Below are 15919 nucleotides of genomic sequence, written 5' to 3' on the forward strand. Positions count from 1 at the left end.
CTGGAATGGAAGATTGCTGCTAATCCTCCGCCCCGGCCCGTGCTACGAGCATTCTGACAGTTAGTGTGACTCGGGGGTGTTGACTCATTTAAACTAACATATTCATCCTGCTGTAACCAGGTTTCTGTAAGGCAGAATAAATCAATATGTTGATCAATTATTACATCATTTACCAACAGGGACTTAGAAGAGAGAGACCTAATGTTTAATAGACCACATTTAACTGTTTAGTCTGTGGTGCAGTTGAAGGTGCTATATTATTTTTTCTTTTTGAATTTTTATGCTTAAATAGATTTTTGCTGGTTATTGGTAGTCTGGGAGCAGGCACCGTCTCTACGGGGATGGGGTAATGAGGGGATGGCAGGGGGAGAGAAGCTGCAGAGAGGTGTGTAAGACTACAACTCTACTTCCTGGTCCCAACCCTGGATAGTCACGGTTTGGAGGATTTAAGAAAATTGGCCAGATTTCTAGAAATGAGAGCTGCTCCATCCAAAGTGGGATGGATGCCGTCTCTCCTAACAAGACCAGGTTTTCCCCAGAAGCTTTGCCAATTATCTATGAAGCCCACCTCATTTTTTGGACACAACTCAGACAGCCAGCAATTCAAGGAGAACATGCGGCTAAACATGTCACTCCCGGTCTGATTGGGGAGGGGCCCAGAGAAAACTACAGAGTCCGACATTGTTTTTGCAAAGTTACACACCAATTTAATGTTAATTTTAGTGACCTCCGATTGGCGTAACCGGGTGTCATTACTGCCGACGTGAATTACAATCTTACCAAATTTACGCTTAGCCTTAGCCAGCAGTTTCAAATTTCCTTCAATGTCGCCTGCTCTGGCCCCCGGAAGACAATTGACTATGGTTGCTGCTGTCGCTAACTTCACATTTCGCAAAACAGAGTCGCCAATAACCAGAGTTTGATCCTCGGCGTGTGTGTCGTCGAGTGGGGAAAAACGGTTAGAGATGTGAACGGGTTGGCGGTGTACATGGGGCTTCTGTTTAGGGCTACGCTTCCTCCTCACAGTCACCCAGTCAGCCTGCTTTCCCGGCTGCTCGGGATCTGCCAGGGGGTAACTAACGGTGGCTAAGCTACCTTGGTCCGCACCGACTACAGGGGCCTGGCTAGCTGTAGAATTTTCCACGGTGCGGAGCCGAGTCTCCAATTCGCCCAGCCTGGCCTCCAAAGCTACGAATAAGCTACACTTATTACAAGTACCGTTACTGCTAAAGGAGGCCGAGGAATAACTAAACATTTCACACCCAGAGCAGAAAAGTGCGGGAGAGACAGGAGAAGCCGCCATGCTAAATCGGCTAAGAGCTAGTAGCTACGCTAAGCTAGCGGATTCCTAAAAACACGCAAAGTGAATAATGTGTAAATAATTTAGAGGTGATTCAGCAGAAGGAGTGCTTTAGTTAAGGCACGTAAAGATTACACTGGGAAACAAATCGTAATCTAGATAACTAGATCAATCTAACTGCGCAGATTAAACAGCTAACAGATACAGAAAAACACCGCTGTGCTCCGGAACAGGAAGTGATACAATACCGCAGTGAGAGCCAACCACCAGTAGAGGCAAGCAAGAATTTGCAAGAATCCCCCGCAAAGTCCCTCTGTTAAATAAAAGACATGTGCAGAAGAGGTTACAATTTGCCAAAGAACACATCAACTGGCCAAAAGAGAAATGGAGGAATATTTTGTGGACTGATGACAGTAAAATTGTTCTTTTTGGGTCCAAGGGCCGCAGACAGTTTGTGAGATGGCCCCCAAACTCTGAATTTAAGCCACAGTTCACAGTGAAGACAGTGAAGCATGGTGGTGCAGGCATCATGATATGGGCATGTTTCTCCTACTATGGTGTTGGGCCTATATATCGCATACCAGGTATCATGGATCAGTTTGGATATGTCAAAATACTTGAAGAGGTCATGTTGCCTTATGCTGAAGAGGACATGCCCTTGAAATGGGTGTTTCAACAAGACAATGACCCCAAGCACACTAGTAAACGAGCAAAATCTTGGTTCCAAACCAACAAAATTAATGCCTCACAGATGTGAAGAAATCATGAAAAACTGTGGTTATACAACTAAATACTAGTTTAGTGATTCACAGGATTGCTAAAAAAGCAGTTTGAACATAATAGTTTTGAGTTTGTAGCGTCAACAGCAGATGCTACTATTATTGTGAACACCCCCTTTTCTACTTTTTTTTTTACTAATAGCCCAATTTCATAGCCTTAAGAGTGTGCATATCATGAATGCTTGGTCTTGTTGGATTTGTGAGAATCTACTGAATCTACTGGTACCTTGTTTCCCATGTAACGATAAGAAATATACTCAAAACCTGGATTAACCTTTTTAGTCACATAGCACTACTATTATTCTGAACACTACTGTATGTGATGCGCAAATGTGCATCAGGCTGGAGGGTGGCATGGTGCATGATGGCAGCTGCTTGCTGTATAAATAGTGTATTCATGTAATTGATCCAAACATAAACCAGTTCGGCCACATTTGGGCATGTGTGCATTCAAATATACTCAACAAAAATATAAACGCAACACTTTTGGTTTTGCTCCCATTTTGTATGAGATGAACTCAAAGATCTAAAACTTTTTCCACATACACAGTATCACCATTTCCCTCAAATATTGTTCACAAACCAGTCGAAATCTGTGATAGTGAGCACTTCTCCTTTGCTGAGATAATCCATCCCACCTCAGAGGTGTGCCATATCAAGATGCTGATTAGTGCACAGGTGTGCCTTAGACTGCCCACAATAAAAGGCCACTCTGAAAGGTGCAGTTTTGTTTTATTGGGAGGGGATACCAGTCAGTATCTGGTGTGACCACCATTTGCCTCATGCAGTGCAACACATCTCCTTCGCACCATCCGTGAAGAGAACACCTCTCCAACGTGCCAAACACCGGCAAATGTGAGCATTTGCCCGCTCAAGTCGGTTACGATGACAAACTGGAGTCAGGTCGAGACCCCGATGAGGACGACGAGCATGCAGATGAGCTTCCCTGAGACAGTTTCTAACAGTTTGTGCAGAAATTCTTTGGTTATGCAAACCGATTGTTTCAGCAGCTGTCCGAGTGGCTGGTCTCAGACGATCTTGGAGGTGAACATGCTGGATGTGGAGGTCCTGGGCTGGTGTGGTTACACGTGGTCTGCGGTTGTGAGGCTGGTTGGATGTACTGCCAAATTCTCTGAAACGCCTTTGGAGACGGCTTATTGTAGACAAATGAACATTCAATACACGAGCAACAGCTCTGGTTGACATTCCTGCTGTCAGCATGCCAATTGCACACTCCCTCAAATCTTGCGACATCTGTGGCATTGTGCTGTGTGATAAAACTGCACCTTTCAGAGTGGCCTTTTATTGTGGGGAGTCTAAGGCACACCTGTGCACTAATCATGGTGTCTAATCAGCATCTTGGTATGGCATACCTGTGAGGTGGGATGGATTATCTCACCAAAGGTGAAGTGCTCACTATCACAGATTTAGACTGGTTTGTGAACAATATTTGAGGGAAATCGTGATATTGTGTATGTGGAAAAAGTTTTAGATCTTTGAGTTCATCTCATACAAAATGGGAGCAAAACCAAAAGTGTTGCGTTTATATTTTTGTTGAGTGATTGTCCCTGTGTGTCTCTATGTAATTTCCAGTCACCTACAGTATGTAATTTCTTTTCTGTGTTCATGTTGTCTGATGTAACATCATGGGGAATCCGTGCTCAAAAGGCCTATTTACATAAAACTGCATATTTAAATGGGGTGTGGCTGGGAGGAGTTTGGTTCCACGCTCAATTCCATGTTCAGTGGGATGTACAAACCAAACGTGTGTGGATTCATACCTACGCACATTTTGATACATCAGAATATTTTTGTGCTTACGCCAGTTTCTGGATTTTGGTGTACCTTATGTTTCAAAAGGAAACCCACACAAGTATTTGTATATGAGGCCTGAGGCCCCTGGTGTCCTTGTATAAATGTGAGTATTTGAGAGAGTGTGTGTGTGTGTGTATTTACCTCAGATCGCAGTGATTTGTTTTCTTCTTCTAAATCTTTGAGTTTCTTCTGCAAGGAGTCCAAGGGGAAAAAGGTTGGAGGTGATACAGCAGTGTCACTGGGACGCACGCTGTAAATATACACACACACACACACACACACACACACACACACACACACACACACACACACACACACACACACACACACACACACACACACACACACACACACACAAAACAAGAATTACTAAAATCACATTCCAATAACTAAAGTACCAGTCTGGCCATTATATGCTGTCATGCTATTCACAAATTTGCTGAATAATTAATCATATTTTGTGTTCTGAAAAGATGAATATCTGAACAACAACAATAAAAAGAGCCTTAGATTGTATCACCAGCTGTATATAATAGCTCCTGTCACATGACTCATGTTCACACTCTATTGTGTAAGTGCACTGTGCACTCTGTTATCACGGAGAAAAGGAGAGGAGGAAACAGTCTTACGGTGTGGAGGTGGTGGTCTCCCCCTCGCTTTCCTCAGCAGCGCTGGTATAAAACTGTAACAGCTCATCTTTCATGGAAAGGTCATGACGCAGCTGAGACACCTAGACATGCAAATGTGGAAAATGTTTCCATATAATATGAATAATAATATATAATATGAGTTCTTCCAGTAAATCACGGGCGTGCACCTCCTCTCGTATGTGTTCTACTTGCTCCTCCAGCAGCTCGTTCCTCTCACTGAGAGCTTTGTTTTTCTTGAGCAGCGACTGTCCGATGCGAGCTGCTAACTCCAAGTCACGCTCCTTCTACATAGGTATTATAAGAGTTGAAAAAACATTAACACTCGGAACGGGTCTGTGAAGCTCACAGCAGCTTAATTTTACTCTGTGATTCTTTCAATCCTTATGTGTCATTAACTTAATGGATAGACCACATAATTGTTACAGTGTCAGCTTTTGGACAAACCTCCTCACTGTTTGTATATTATGAGCTGCTGTGTATTTATCGATCCTTATCAAGGCGCACTTACTTCCTCCAGCAGTCGAGTGACGGCGTCAATGTCACTGTAGGTCTTAGTCATCTGGCCCACTCTGTCAGCACACAACACTGTGAACACACAAGGACACACAGGAGAGATTTAAGTTGAGAGTGTATAGAGCTGACACACATTAAACCGCCGGTTCTCATCCTAGTTCCTTTCTGTGCAACATTTGCATGTTATCTCCATGTGTGATGGCGTTCCTCACAGCACTTCAGCAACAAAAACATGCATGTTAGCTTTATTTACCAGCAGGGTTTGGTGAGAGGATATGCACTCCATCCACAGTAGAAATATGATCAGGGTTCAACACTGTATGAGAGTGGGAAGTGATGCGGCACTATGTAGCGCCTCTCCAGCAGAAAAGCACTGAGAAGGCACAGCGAAGTATCTCATCCCAGCACTTTCTTAAAAAATAAAAAAATCACTCCTTGTTTGGTTTGTTTCTATAACAGCAATAAACAGCTAATGACTAGCTTTTAATGCATACGATGATAAAAGCACTCACACTCAGCAGGAACATAGTCTGTCCTATCTGCAACCACACATTGGTTATTATTATTATTTTGTCTCTATTGTGGCGACAGCACATTGCTTAAAAGGTCAGATTTTCAAATTGAAGCTCATCGGAGCAGTCACACAAAATAGCCGAAGCCTTCTGAGGGGTGGGGTTAGTGTGAACACGGTGTGTGGTGTTCCTAATTTTTCTCTAGGTTGCTGCATATGTTACACTCTTATTTAGAGCAATTTATTCACGGTTCATCCGTAAAGTATTCACAGTGCTTCACTTTTTCCACATTTTGTGATGTTACGACCTTATTCCAAAATGGATGAAATAATTTTTTTTCCTCAAAATTCTACACACAATATAGCATAATGACAATGTGAAATAGAAATATTTAATTATTGCAAATTTATTAAAAAACTAAACTAAGAAATCACATGTACATAAGTATTCACAGCCTCTGACATGAAGCTCAAAATTGAGCTCAGGTGCCTCCTGTTTCCACTGATCATCCTTGAGATTTTTCTACAGCTTAACTGGAGTCCACCTGGGATAAACTCAGTTGACTGGACATGATTTAGAAAGACACACACCTGTCTACATATAAGGTCCCTCAGTTGACAGTCAGACCAGAAACCAAGCATGAAGTCAAAGGAATTGACTGTAGACCTCTGAGACAGGACTGTCTCGAGGCACAAATCTGGGGAAGGGTACAGAAACATTTCTGCTGCGTTGAAGGTCCCAATGAGCACAGTGGCCTCCATAATCTGTAAATGGAAGAGGTTCAGATCCACCAGGACTCTTCCGTAGAGCTGGCTGCCCATCTAAACTGAGCGATCTGGGGAGAAGGACCTTAGTCAGGGAGGTGGCCAAGAATCCGATGGTCACTCTTTCAGAGCTCCAGCATTCCTCTGTAGAGAGATGAGAACAAAAGGCACCTGAAGGACTCTCAGACCATGAGAAACAAAATTCTCTGGTCTGATGAAATAAAGATTGAACCCTTTGGTGTGAATGCCAGGTGTCATGTTTGGAGTAAACCAGGCACCATCCCTACATTGAAGCATGGTGGTGGCAGCATCATGCTGTGGGGAAGTTTTTCAGCAGCAGGAACTGGGAGACTAGTCAGGAATGAGGGAAAGATGAATGCAGCAATGTACAAAGACACCCTGGATGAAAACCTGCTCCAGAGCGCTCTTGACCTCAGACTGGGGTGACAGTTCATCTTTCAGCAGCACAATGACCCTAAGCACACAGTCAAGATATCAAAGGAGTGGCTTCAGGACAACTCTGTGAAAGTGCTTGAGTGGCCCAGCCAGAGCCCAGACATAAATCTGATTGAACATCTCTGGAGAGATCTGAAAATGGCTGTGCACTGACACTCCCCATCCAACCTGATGGAGCTTGCGAGATGCTGCAAAGAGGAATGTGCAAAACTGCCCAAAGATAGGTACACCAAGCTTGTGGCATCACATTCAATAAGACTTGAGGCAGCAATTGCTTCCAAAGGTGCATCTGTCAGGTTGGACGGCTGTCCAGCAACCGTAGCGACCGGACCTGCAAAGCAGACTCCCAGACTTGGCGCAGGAGTAGGAAAAAAACATGGTCTTTATTCCAGGTTTAGGTTCGGTGCACAGGTGGTCAAGCAGCGGAGTAGAGGTACAATTGGGGTTGGACAAAAACGCAGTCATGATCAAGCAGGGGCCAGGCACGAGCAAACGAGTCCAAAGGCGTGGTCGAGGAGAACAGAGCAATAATCGGTACACAGCTTGGCAAAAACACGACTGAGAACAAAAGGCTGGAATGTGTGCAAGAAGCGACAACAAACTGGTGGTAAGCTGTGAGACTGTGATGGTTTAAATAAGGAGCAAACAAATTAGGGTAATGTGAAGCAGGTGTTATGGTGCACATGAAGGAACAATCTAGAAAGGGGGCGTGGCTAGTGAACAAAGATAAAGCATGGTGCAAGACAGTGAGGGAGGACAACACAAGGTGGAGTGAAGAAAAGACAAAGATATGTGAACAGGTGCCAAGAGCGTGAGTGAATGAAAACACAAAGCAGACAGAAACAAAGTGAAAGACAAAGACACGAGGCAGGTGCAGCGATGTGAGAACATAATCGGATGGGTGTGAGGGAAACAGGAAACTATGAACTGAGCTAAAACAGAAACCGAGGACAGAATAAAATATACAATCAATCAATCAATCAATTTTATTTATATAGCGCCAAATCACAACAAACAGTTGCCCCAAAGCGCTTTATATTGTAAGGCAAGGCCATACAATAATTACGTAAAAACCCCAATGGTCAAAACGACCCCCTGTGAGCAAGCACTTGGCGACAGTGGGAAGGAAAAACTCCCTTTTAACAGGAAGAAACCTCCAGCAGAACCAGGCTCAGGGAGGGGCAGTCTTCTGCTGGGACTGGTTGGGGCTGAGGGAGAGAACCAGGAAAAAGACATGCTGTGGAGGGGAGCAGAGATCAATCACTAATGATTAAATGCAGAGTGGTGCATACAGAGCAAAAAGAGAAAGAAACACTCAGTGCATTATGAGAACCCCCTAGCAGTCTAAGTCTATAGCAGCATAACTAAAGGATGGTTCAGGGTCACCTGATCCAGCCCTAACTATAAGCTTTAGCAAAAAGGAAAGATTTAAGCCTAATCTTAAAAGTAGAGAGGGTGTCTGTCTCCCTGATCCGAATTGGGAGCTGGTTCCACAGGAGAGGAGCCTGAAAGCTGAAGGCTCTGCCTCCCATTCTACTCTTACAAACCCTAGGAACTACAAGTAAGCCTGCAGTCTGAGAGCGAAGCGCTCTATTGGGGTGATATGGTACTATGAGGTCCCTAATATTAGAAGGGACCTGATTATTCAAAACCTTATAAGTAAGAAGAAGAATTTTAAATTCTATTCTAGAATTAACAGGAAGCCAATGAAGAGATGCCAATATGGGTGAGATATGCTCTCTCCTTATAGTCCCCGTCAGTACTCTAGCTGCAGCATTTTGAATTAACTGAAGGCTTTTCAGGGAACTTTTAGGACAACCTGATAATAATGAATTACAATAGTCCAGCCTAGAGGAAATAAATGCATGAATTAGTTTTTCAGCATCACTCTGAGACAAGACCTTTCTAATTTTAGAGATATTGCGTAAATGCAAAAAAGCAGTCTTACATATTTGTTTAATATGCGCTTTGAATGACATATCCTGATCAAAAATGACTCCAAGATTTCTCACAGTATTACTAGAGGTCAGGGTAATGCCATCCAGAGTAAGGATCTGGTTAGACACCATGTTTCTAAGATTTGTGGGGCCAAGTACAATAACTTCAGTTTTATCTGAGTTTAAAAGCAGGAAATTAGAGGTCATCCATGTCCTTATGTCTGTAAGACAATCCTGCAGTTTAGCTAATTGGTGTGTGTCCTCTGGCTTCATGGATAGATAAAGCTGGGTATCATCTGCGTAACAGTGAAAATTTAAGCAATGCCGTCTAATAATACTGCCTAAGGGAAGCATGTATAAAGTGAATAAAATTGGTCCTAGCACAGAACCTTGTGGAACTCCATAATTAACCTTAGTCTGTGAAGAAGATTCCCCATTTACATGAACAAACTGTAATCTATTAGATAAGTATGATTCAAACCACCGCAGCGCAATGCCTTTAATACCTATGGCATGCTCTAATCTCTGTAATAAAATTTTATGGTCAAAAGTATCAAAAGCAGCACTGAGGTCTAACAGAACAAGCACAGAGATGAGTCCATTGTCTGAGGCCATAAGAAGATCATTTGTAACCTTCACTAATGCTGTTTCTGTACTATGATGAATTCTAAAACCTGACTGAAACTCTTCAAATAGACCATTCCTCTGCAGATGATCAGTTAGCTGTTTTACAACTACCCTTTCAAGAATTTTTGAGAGAAAAGGAAGGTTGGAGATTGGCCTATAATTAGCTAAGATAGCTGGGTCAAGTGATGGCTTTTTAAGTAATGGTTTAATTACTGCCACCTTAAAAGCCTGTGGTACATAGCCAACTAATAAAGATAGATTGATCATATTTAAGATCGAAGCATTAAATGATGGTAGGGCTTCCTTGAGCAGCCTGGTAGGAATGGGGTCTAATAGACATGTTGATGGTTTGGATGAAGTAACTAATGAAAATAACTCAGACAGAACAATCTGAGAGAAAGAGTCTAACCAAATACCGGCATCACTGAAAGCAGCCAAGGATAACGATACGTCTTTGGGATGGTTATGAGTAATTTTTTCTCTAATAGTTAAAATTTTGTTAGCAAAGAAAGTCATGAAGTCATTACTAGTTAAAGTTAAAGGAATACTTGGCTCAATAGAGCTCTGACTCTTTGTCAGCCTGGCTACAGTGCTGAAAAGAAACCTGGGGTTGTTCTTATTTTCTCGTCAATTAGTGATGAGTAGTAAGATGTCCTAGCTTTAAGTAGGGCTTTTTTATAGAGCAACAGACTCTTTTTCCAGGCTAAGTGAATATCTTCTAAATTAGTGAGACGCCATTTCCTCTCCAACTTACGGGTTATCTGCTTTAAGCTGTGAGTTTGTGAGTTATACCACCGAGTCAGGCACTTCTGAATTAAAGCTCTCTTTTTCAGAGGAGCTACAGCATCCAAAGTTGTCTTCAATGAGGATGTAAAACTATTGATGAGATACTCTATCTCACTTACAGAGTTTAGGTAGCTACTCTGCACTGTGTTGGTATATGGAATTAGGGAACATAAAGAAGGAAACATATCCTTAAACCTAGTTACAGCGCTTTCTGAAAGACTTCTAGTGTAATGAAACTTATTCCCCACTGCTGGGTAGTCCATCAGAGTAAATGTAAATGTTATTAAGAAATGATCAGACAGAAGGGAGTTTTCAGGGAATACTGTTAAGTCTTCAATTTCCATACCATAAGTCAGAACAAGATCTAAGATATGATTAAAGTGGTGGGTGGACTCATTTACATTTTGAGCAAAGCCAACTGAGTCTAATAATAGATTAAATGCAGTGTTGAGGCTGTCATTCTCAGCATCTGTGTGGATGTTAAAATCGCCCACTATAATTATCTTATCTGAGCTAAGCATTAAGTCAGACAAAAGTTCTGAAAATTCACAGAGAAACTCACAGTAACGACCAGGAGGACGATAGATAACAACAAATAAAACCGGTTTTTGGGACTTCCAATTTGGATGGACAAGACTAAGAGTCAAGCTTTCAAATGAATTAAAGCTCTGTCTGGGTTTTTGATTAATTAATAAGCTGGAATGGAAGATTGCTGCTAATCCTCCGCCTCGGCCCGTGCTACGAGCATTCTGGCAGTTAGTGTGACTCGGGGGTGTTGACTCATTTAAACTAACATATTCATCCTGCTGTAACCAGGTTTCTGTAAGGCAGAATAAATCAATATGTTGATCAATTATTATATCATTTACTAACAGGGACTTAGAAGAGAGAGACCTAATGTTTAATAGACCACATTTAACTGTTTTAGTCTGTGGTGCAGTTGAAGGTGCTATATTTTTTGTTTTTGAATTTTTATGCTTAAATAGATTTTTGCTGGTTATTGGTAGTCTGGGAGCAGACACCGTCTCTACGGGGATGGGGTAATGAGGGGATGGCAGGGGGAGAGAAGCTGCAGAGAGGTGTGTAAGACTACAACTCTGCTTCCTGGTCCCAACCCTGGATAGTCACAGTTTGGAGGATTTAAGAAAATTGGCCAGTTTTCCAGAAATGAGAGCTGCTCCATCCAAAGTGGGATGGATGCCATCTCTCCTAACAAGACCAGGTTTTCCCCAGAAGCTTTGCCAATTATCTATGAAGCCCACCTCATTTTTTGGACACCACTCAGACAGCCAGCAATTCAAGGAGAACATGCGGCTAAACATGTCACTCCCGGTCCGATTGGGGAGGGGCCCAGAGAAAACTACAGAGTCCGACATTGTTTTTGCAAAGTTACACACCGATTCAATATTAATTTTGGTGACCTCCGATTGGCGTAACCGGGTGTCATTACTGCCGACGTGAATTACAATCTTACCAAATTTACGCTTAGCCTTAGCCAGCAGTTTCAAATTTCCTTCAATGTCGCCTGCTCTGGCCCCCGGAAGACAATTGACTATGATTGCTGGTGTTTGTTCCTCGGCGGGTGTGTCATCGAGTGGGGAAAAACGGTTAGAAATGTGAACGGGTTGGCGGTGTACACGGGGCTTCTGTTTAGGACTACGCTTCCTCCTCACAGTCACCCAGTCGGCCTGCTTTCCGGCTGCTCGGGATCTGCCAGAGGGAAACTAACGGCGGCTAAGCTACCTTGGTCCGCACCGACTACAGGGGTCTGGCTAGCTGTAGAATTTTCCACGGTGCGGAGCCAAGTCTCCAATTCGGCCAGCCTGGCCTCCAAAGCTACGAATAAGCTACACTTATTACAAGTACCATTACTGCTAAAGGAGGCCGAGGAATAACTAAACATTTCACACCCAGAGCAGAAAAGTGCGGGAGAGACAGGAGAAGCCGCCATGCTAAACCGGCTAAGAACCAATGAACCGGACATAAGCATGAAAACTAACCAGAGAATAAATGGAAAATAAATACTAAAGCTAAACTAAATAAGAACTGACTAAGAAGACAAAGAGGTTAAACAAACTATAAGAAAACAATGACTCAGTGATTAACAAAACCTGACACAAAAGCGCAGCAGATAATGAGAACAAAATAAACAAGTGATAAACAATGAAAACACAAGCTGGCTGAACAAAACAAGAATGGAAATGGACGATGGCTAAAGTAGGAAAAGAAACAAAGTGACAAAGTAAAATGGAACAGAATAAACACGATAAATAACTAATAATACAAAGCTGGGGAAGATGCTAAGTAGATAAGGCTGTAACATAAAATGTGGAAAAAGTGAAGCGCTGTGAATACGTTCTGAATGCACTGATTGTATTAAAAAAAGAGACACTGGTACTCGGGGACAATAAAATAAATAAATAAATAAAAAGATACTACATGGACACGGGGCCAATGGCATCAGCTCTTCTAGATGTGCAACATTAAATTGGAAGCGCACACACTCTTCAGTGTCTTCAATGTCAACTTTCTGATCGATAATGGCTGCAAGGCATTTCAACTTTTCTATTTGCATCAGTTTTTGTGTCTGCTATTCAATATGGATGTTTTTTTCCTTAAATACGTAAAAGACAAGTAAAATACTATATTTATCTTATAAAACTTGCACTGAGGGTAAAAAAGGGCAAATTTCTCTCCTCTTATTTTCACTCTGAAGCAAAATGTAATTGTTTTACAACCTTTCTCACAATGAATCAACAGTCACAAGTAGAGCACTGAGATCCCTGATTGCCAGCACTGTTTTGATATGCACAGGGCCATAAAAAAAAGAAATCTTATCCTTCAATAAATCATGCTTGCTTCCAGAGAAATACACACCCACCACACATAAAGAGTTAAATACTGACTCACAGGCAGCAACATATAAACCAATTTAATCTTTGAAAAGGGTTAAATATTAAATTCAGATAGTGGCACAGTGAAGGACCACACCCTTGGAGAAGAAGAGCAACAACAAAGTCCTACTCAGGCTCTGAGGGCCATTGGTGCCTTTACTTAGCCACCTTGGATGGGACACCAGTCCGAGGTGGGTTACTGCCACCTGTTCCGTTCTGCATGTTACTTTGTGTTTTACTTTAAAACCCGACCACGATTACAAATTAGCTCAAGTTAAACGTCTTACATATGCGTCATGTGCTGCATGTTTTGTGGTACTGTTGAGTACCACAAAATTGTCCCTGACAAATAACAAATAAATACTTTAATATCCTTTGAAAGTTATTTTCTTCCTATTTAGAAAAAAACATCATCCCAGGACAGTAAACAGCATTGATAAGACACAGGCCGCCACAAATGCAAAACAGAGTTGCTGAAAGTAAAACCCACATTTTCATATAATCAAATAACACAAGTAGCGTGTTCCTATTGGAAAGAAACAACACATGGACTTCCCCATGGCTTCAATGGGTTTGGCTTATTATGAAATGATGAGCTTCATGTTGTTGGATCCTGCTTAAGAGCTGAAGTCTGTGCACAGGCGCTTTCAGATACATGGATTTTATCCATAGTGGGAATCTCCTCACCAAATGAGAAAGGGACATCCAAAAATCAAGACTCTCATTAGCTGCGACATCGAGATGCATCTCAATCCTGACTGTGTGGAGCAGCCAAGCAGGTCTTGTTACAAAATAGGTTTGACTCTTGTCCCCATGTTGGTTCGAAGAGGAATCAATGAAGTCATGTCTGCAGTTTGTGTGGTCTACTGTATCACTGTCACTGTTAAATATTTTGTAAGATAAGTATGCTGTAGAGCATCTGAAAAATGCCCATGTAGGTAGAACTGCACTGTAACATTTGAGGAAAATATGGACAAAGTGGGTAAAAGGTAAAAAGGTAACTAATTCAGAGATTGAAAAGAACAGACAAGAAAATATGATCAATATGAATATACTCAAAGGTTTTCTGCAAGATGTACTGTACTTCAATAATTAGACTTTTTTTTACATCCATCTTCACTTAGATGTACAGGTTGATGTGCTTTGTGGTTTTGGCCAAAAAAGTTTTTTTTTTTTTTTTTTTTTTTTTTTTTTAAGTCAGATGATCTTTCTGATTAAGTCTGAACTAGGAAGCAGCAGTCTCATTGTCTTGTTGGGTCTCAGTGGCTTATTTGTGTCTTGTGACACAAAGGCGAGATGAAGTCAGTGCACCAACAACCAGAGCTTCAGTTAACCAACCCGCTCCACCCTCTGAACTACAATCACCATTCATGGAGTCAAAAAAGGAAAAAAAAAGACCAGGGCTGTATCCACAAAGCAACTTAAAGTCCTGTCCTAACTTAGCCAAAAATTTTCTGGCAAGAAATCTTAGCTTAAGAGTGAGTCAGCAGGTGTCTGAGAGCAAGTCTGAGCAAGGAGGGGACAGAAACTCCTATCATTGTGAGGAGGCAGTGTTGACCCTGTTGCTAGGTATGATGCAGTCCTCTAATAGTTGTGATTGGTTGTCATGGAAAGGGGAACAGAAATAAAAAAACAAAAGCGCTCCACCCTCCTAGTCATAAACGGACAGTGAAATCAACTGATCATATAACCTGAACTGCATTAAGACATGTAATCGTGATAATAACTTAATGTTATGATGATGAAATTCAGGAAAATTAAATGAATTGTTACACATTTTGAACCGACCGTCATTCACATGCCGAATAGTTATATATTAAAAATGTGCATCAGTTTATTTAGTAAGTTTATTGTAAGTATATAATATTATCATAAATATGTTAAAAATACAAGCATGACACAAGAAAGTGAAAACACTTATATTTCCATTGTGAATCAAATGACAAAATAGAATAATAAAAGAAAATAATAATAATAATAGCGATAATAATAACAATAATGTTAATAGTATGTATATATGATAACAAGAACCTAAACAATTTATAAATACATTAAGACATTAAATTAATGTAAAATAATTACGTAGATCAAGCCAGTCGTGTGTTACTGACTCACTGTCATCCTACATATGACATTGTTCGAATTCAGAGTCAAAACTTTGCGACCAATGTGTGAAAAAAAATTTCATAATAAAAAATGGTACTTCTTAATGTTTAGTGGAGAGGTCCATATCACATAAAATGAAGATCTTGCATCAGCAAGCCCTGGCTGATCTTAGACTTGACTGACCTTCTATGTGATGAATGTGAACTCTGGTAGGTTATGTTTGAAGATTACTTCATCTGAAAATAATGAAAGCATGTTAAATCTCATTTATTGAGTGCTATTTCTGTTATTTTCACATACGGAATTATTAAAACTTCATAAAAGTATCTGTAAGTTAAGGCTTGTAGCACTTAACTGGTTAGAGAGTTTGTATTTTACACTGCAAAACTGAATTCCTGAGAAACCGTAACATAAAAATGATCTATTTGCAAGCTATTGTCACAGAGTTAATAATGTTGTAATTTTGTCATGATATTGTGACTCACAACTCGAACCTCGTCATATGGAGAATATCTCCGCTTCCTTTCCGTCTTATCTGACATCTCTTCTGCTTAAGACACTCTTAGGCTCCTTAAAACTCCTCCTCCCTACTCTTACCAGTTAGGTCCCTTAGGAGCTCTCTTAAGGCTTAAGGTGACAACTTTCATCTTACTATGGGAAAATTCTAAGAAATGTCTAAGAATTCAAGGAATTCTAAGATTTTTCTTAGAATGTCACTAGGAGCTATTTTTAGCCCTAGGCTGCTTCACTGATACGGCCCTGGAGTCCATGGGGAGGAAA

The 15919-nt window shown here is 41.3% G+C and overlaps 1 protein-coding gene across 5 annotated transcripts in view; it reads right to left on the reverse strand.

Moving 5' to 3' along the window:
- The window catches only part of trak1a (trafficking protein, kinesin binding 1a), a 131722-nt gene that overhangs the window by 33796 nt on the left and 82007 nt on the right, over window positions 1–15919 (reverse strand). For all 5 annotated transcript variants that reach the window (XM_034175336.1, XM_034175335.1, XM_034175333.1 and 2 more), the window contains 4 exons: window positions 5053–5129; window positions 4712–4828; window positions 4524–4624; window positions 4036–4144 (listed from right to left, as the gene is read on the reverse strand). In XM_034175336.1, the coding sequence (XP_034031227.1) occupies window positions 4036–4144; window positions 4524–4624; window positions 4712–4828; window positions 5053–5103 (378 nt within the window). In that variant the 5' untranslated portion in view covers window positions 5104–5129. The remainder of the gene's footprint in view (window positions 1–4035; window positions 4145–4523; window positions 4625–4711; window positions 4829–5052; window positions 5130–15919) is intronic.

The sequence above is a fragment of the Thalassophryne amazonica genome, chromosome 7 (assembly GCF_902500255.1).
Source record: "Thalassophryne amazonica chromosome 7, fThaAma1.1, whole genome shotgun sequence".
Taxonomy (NCBI): domain Eukaryota; kingdom Metazoa; phylum Chordata; class Actinopteri; order Batrachoidiformes; family Batrachoididae; genus Thalassophryne; species Thalassophryne amazonica.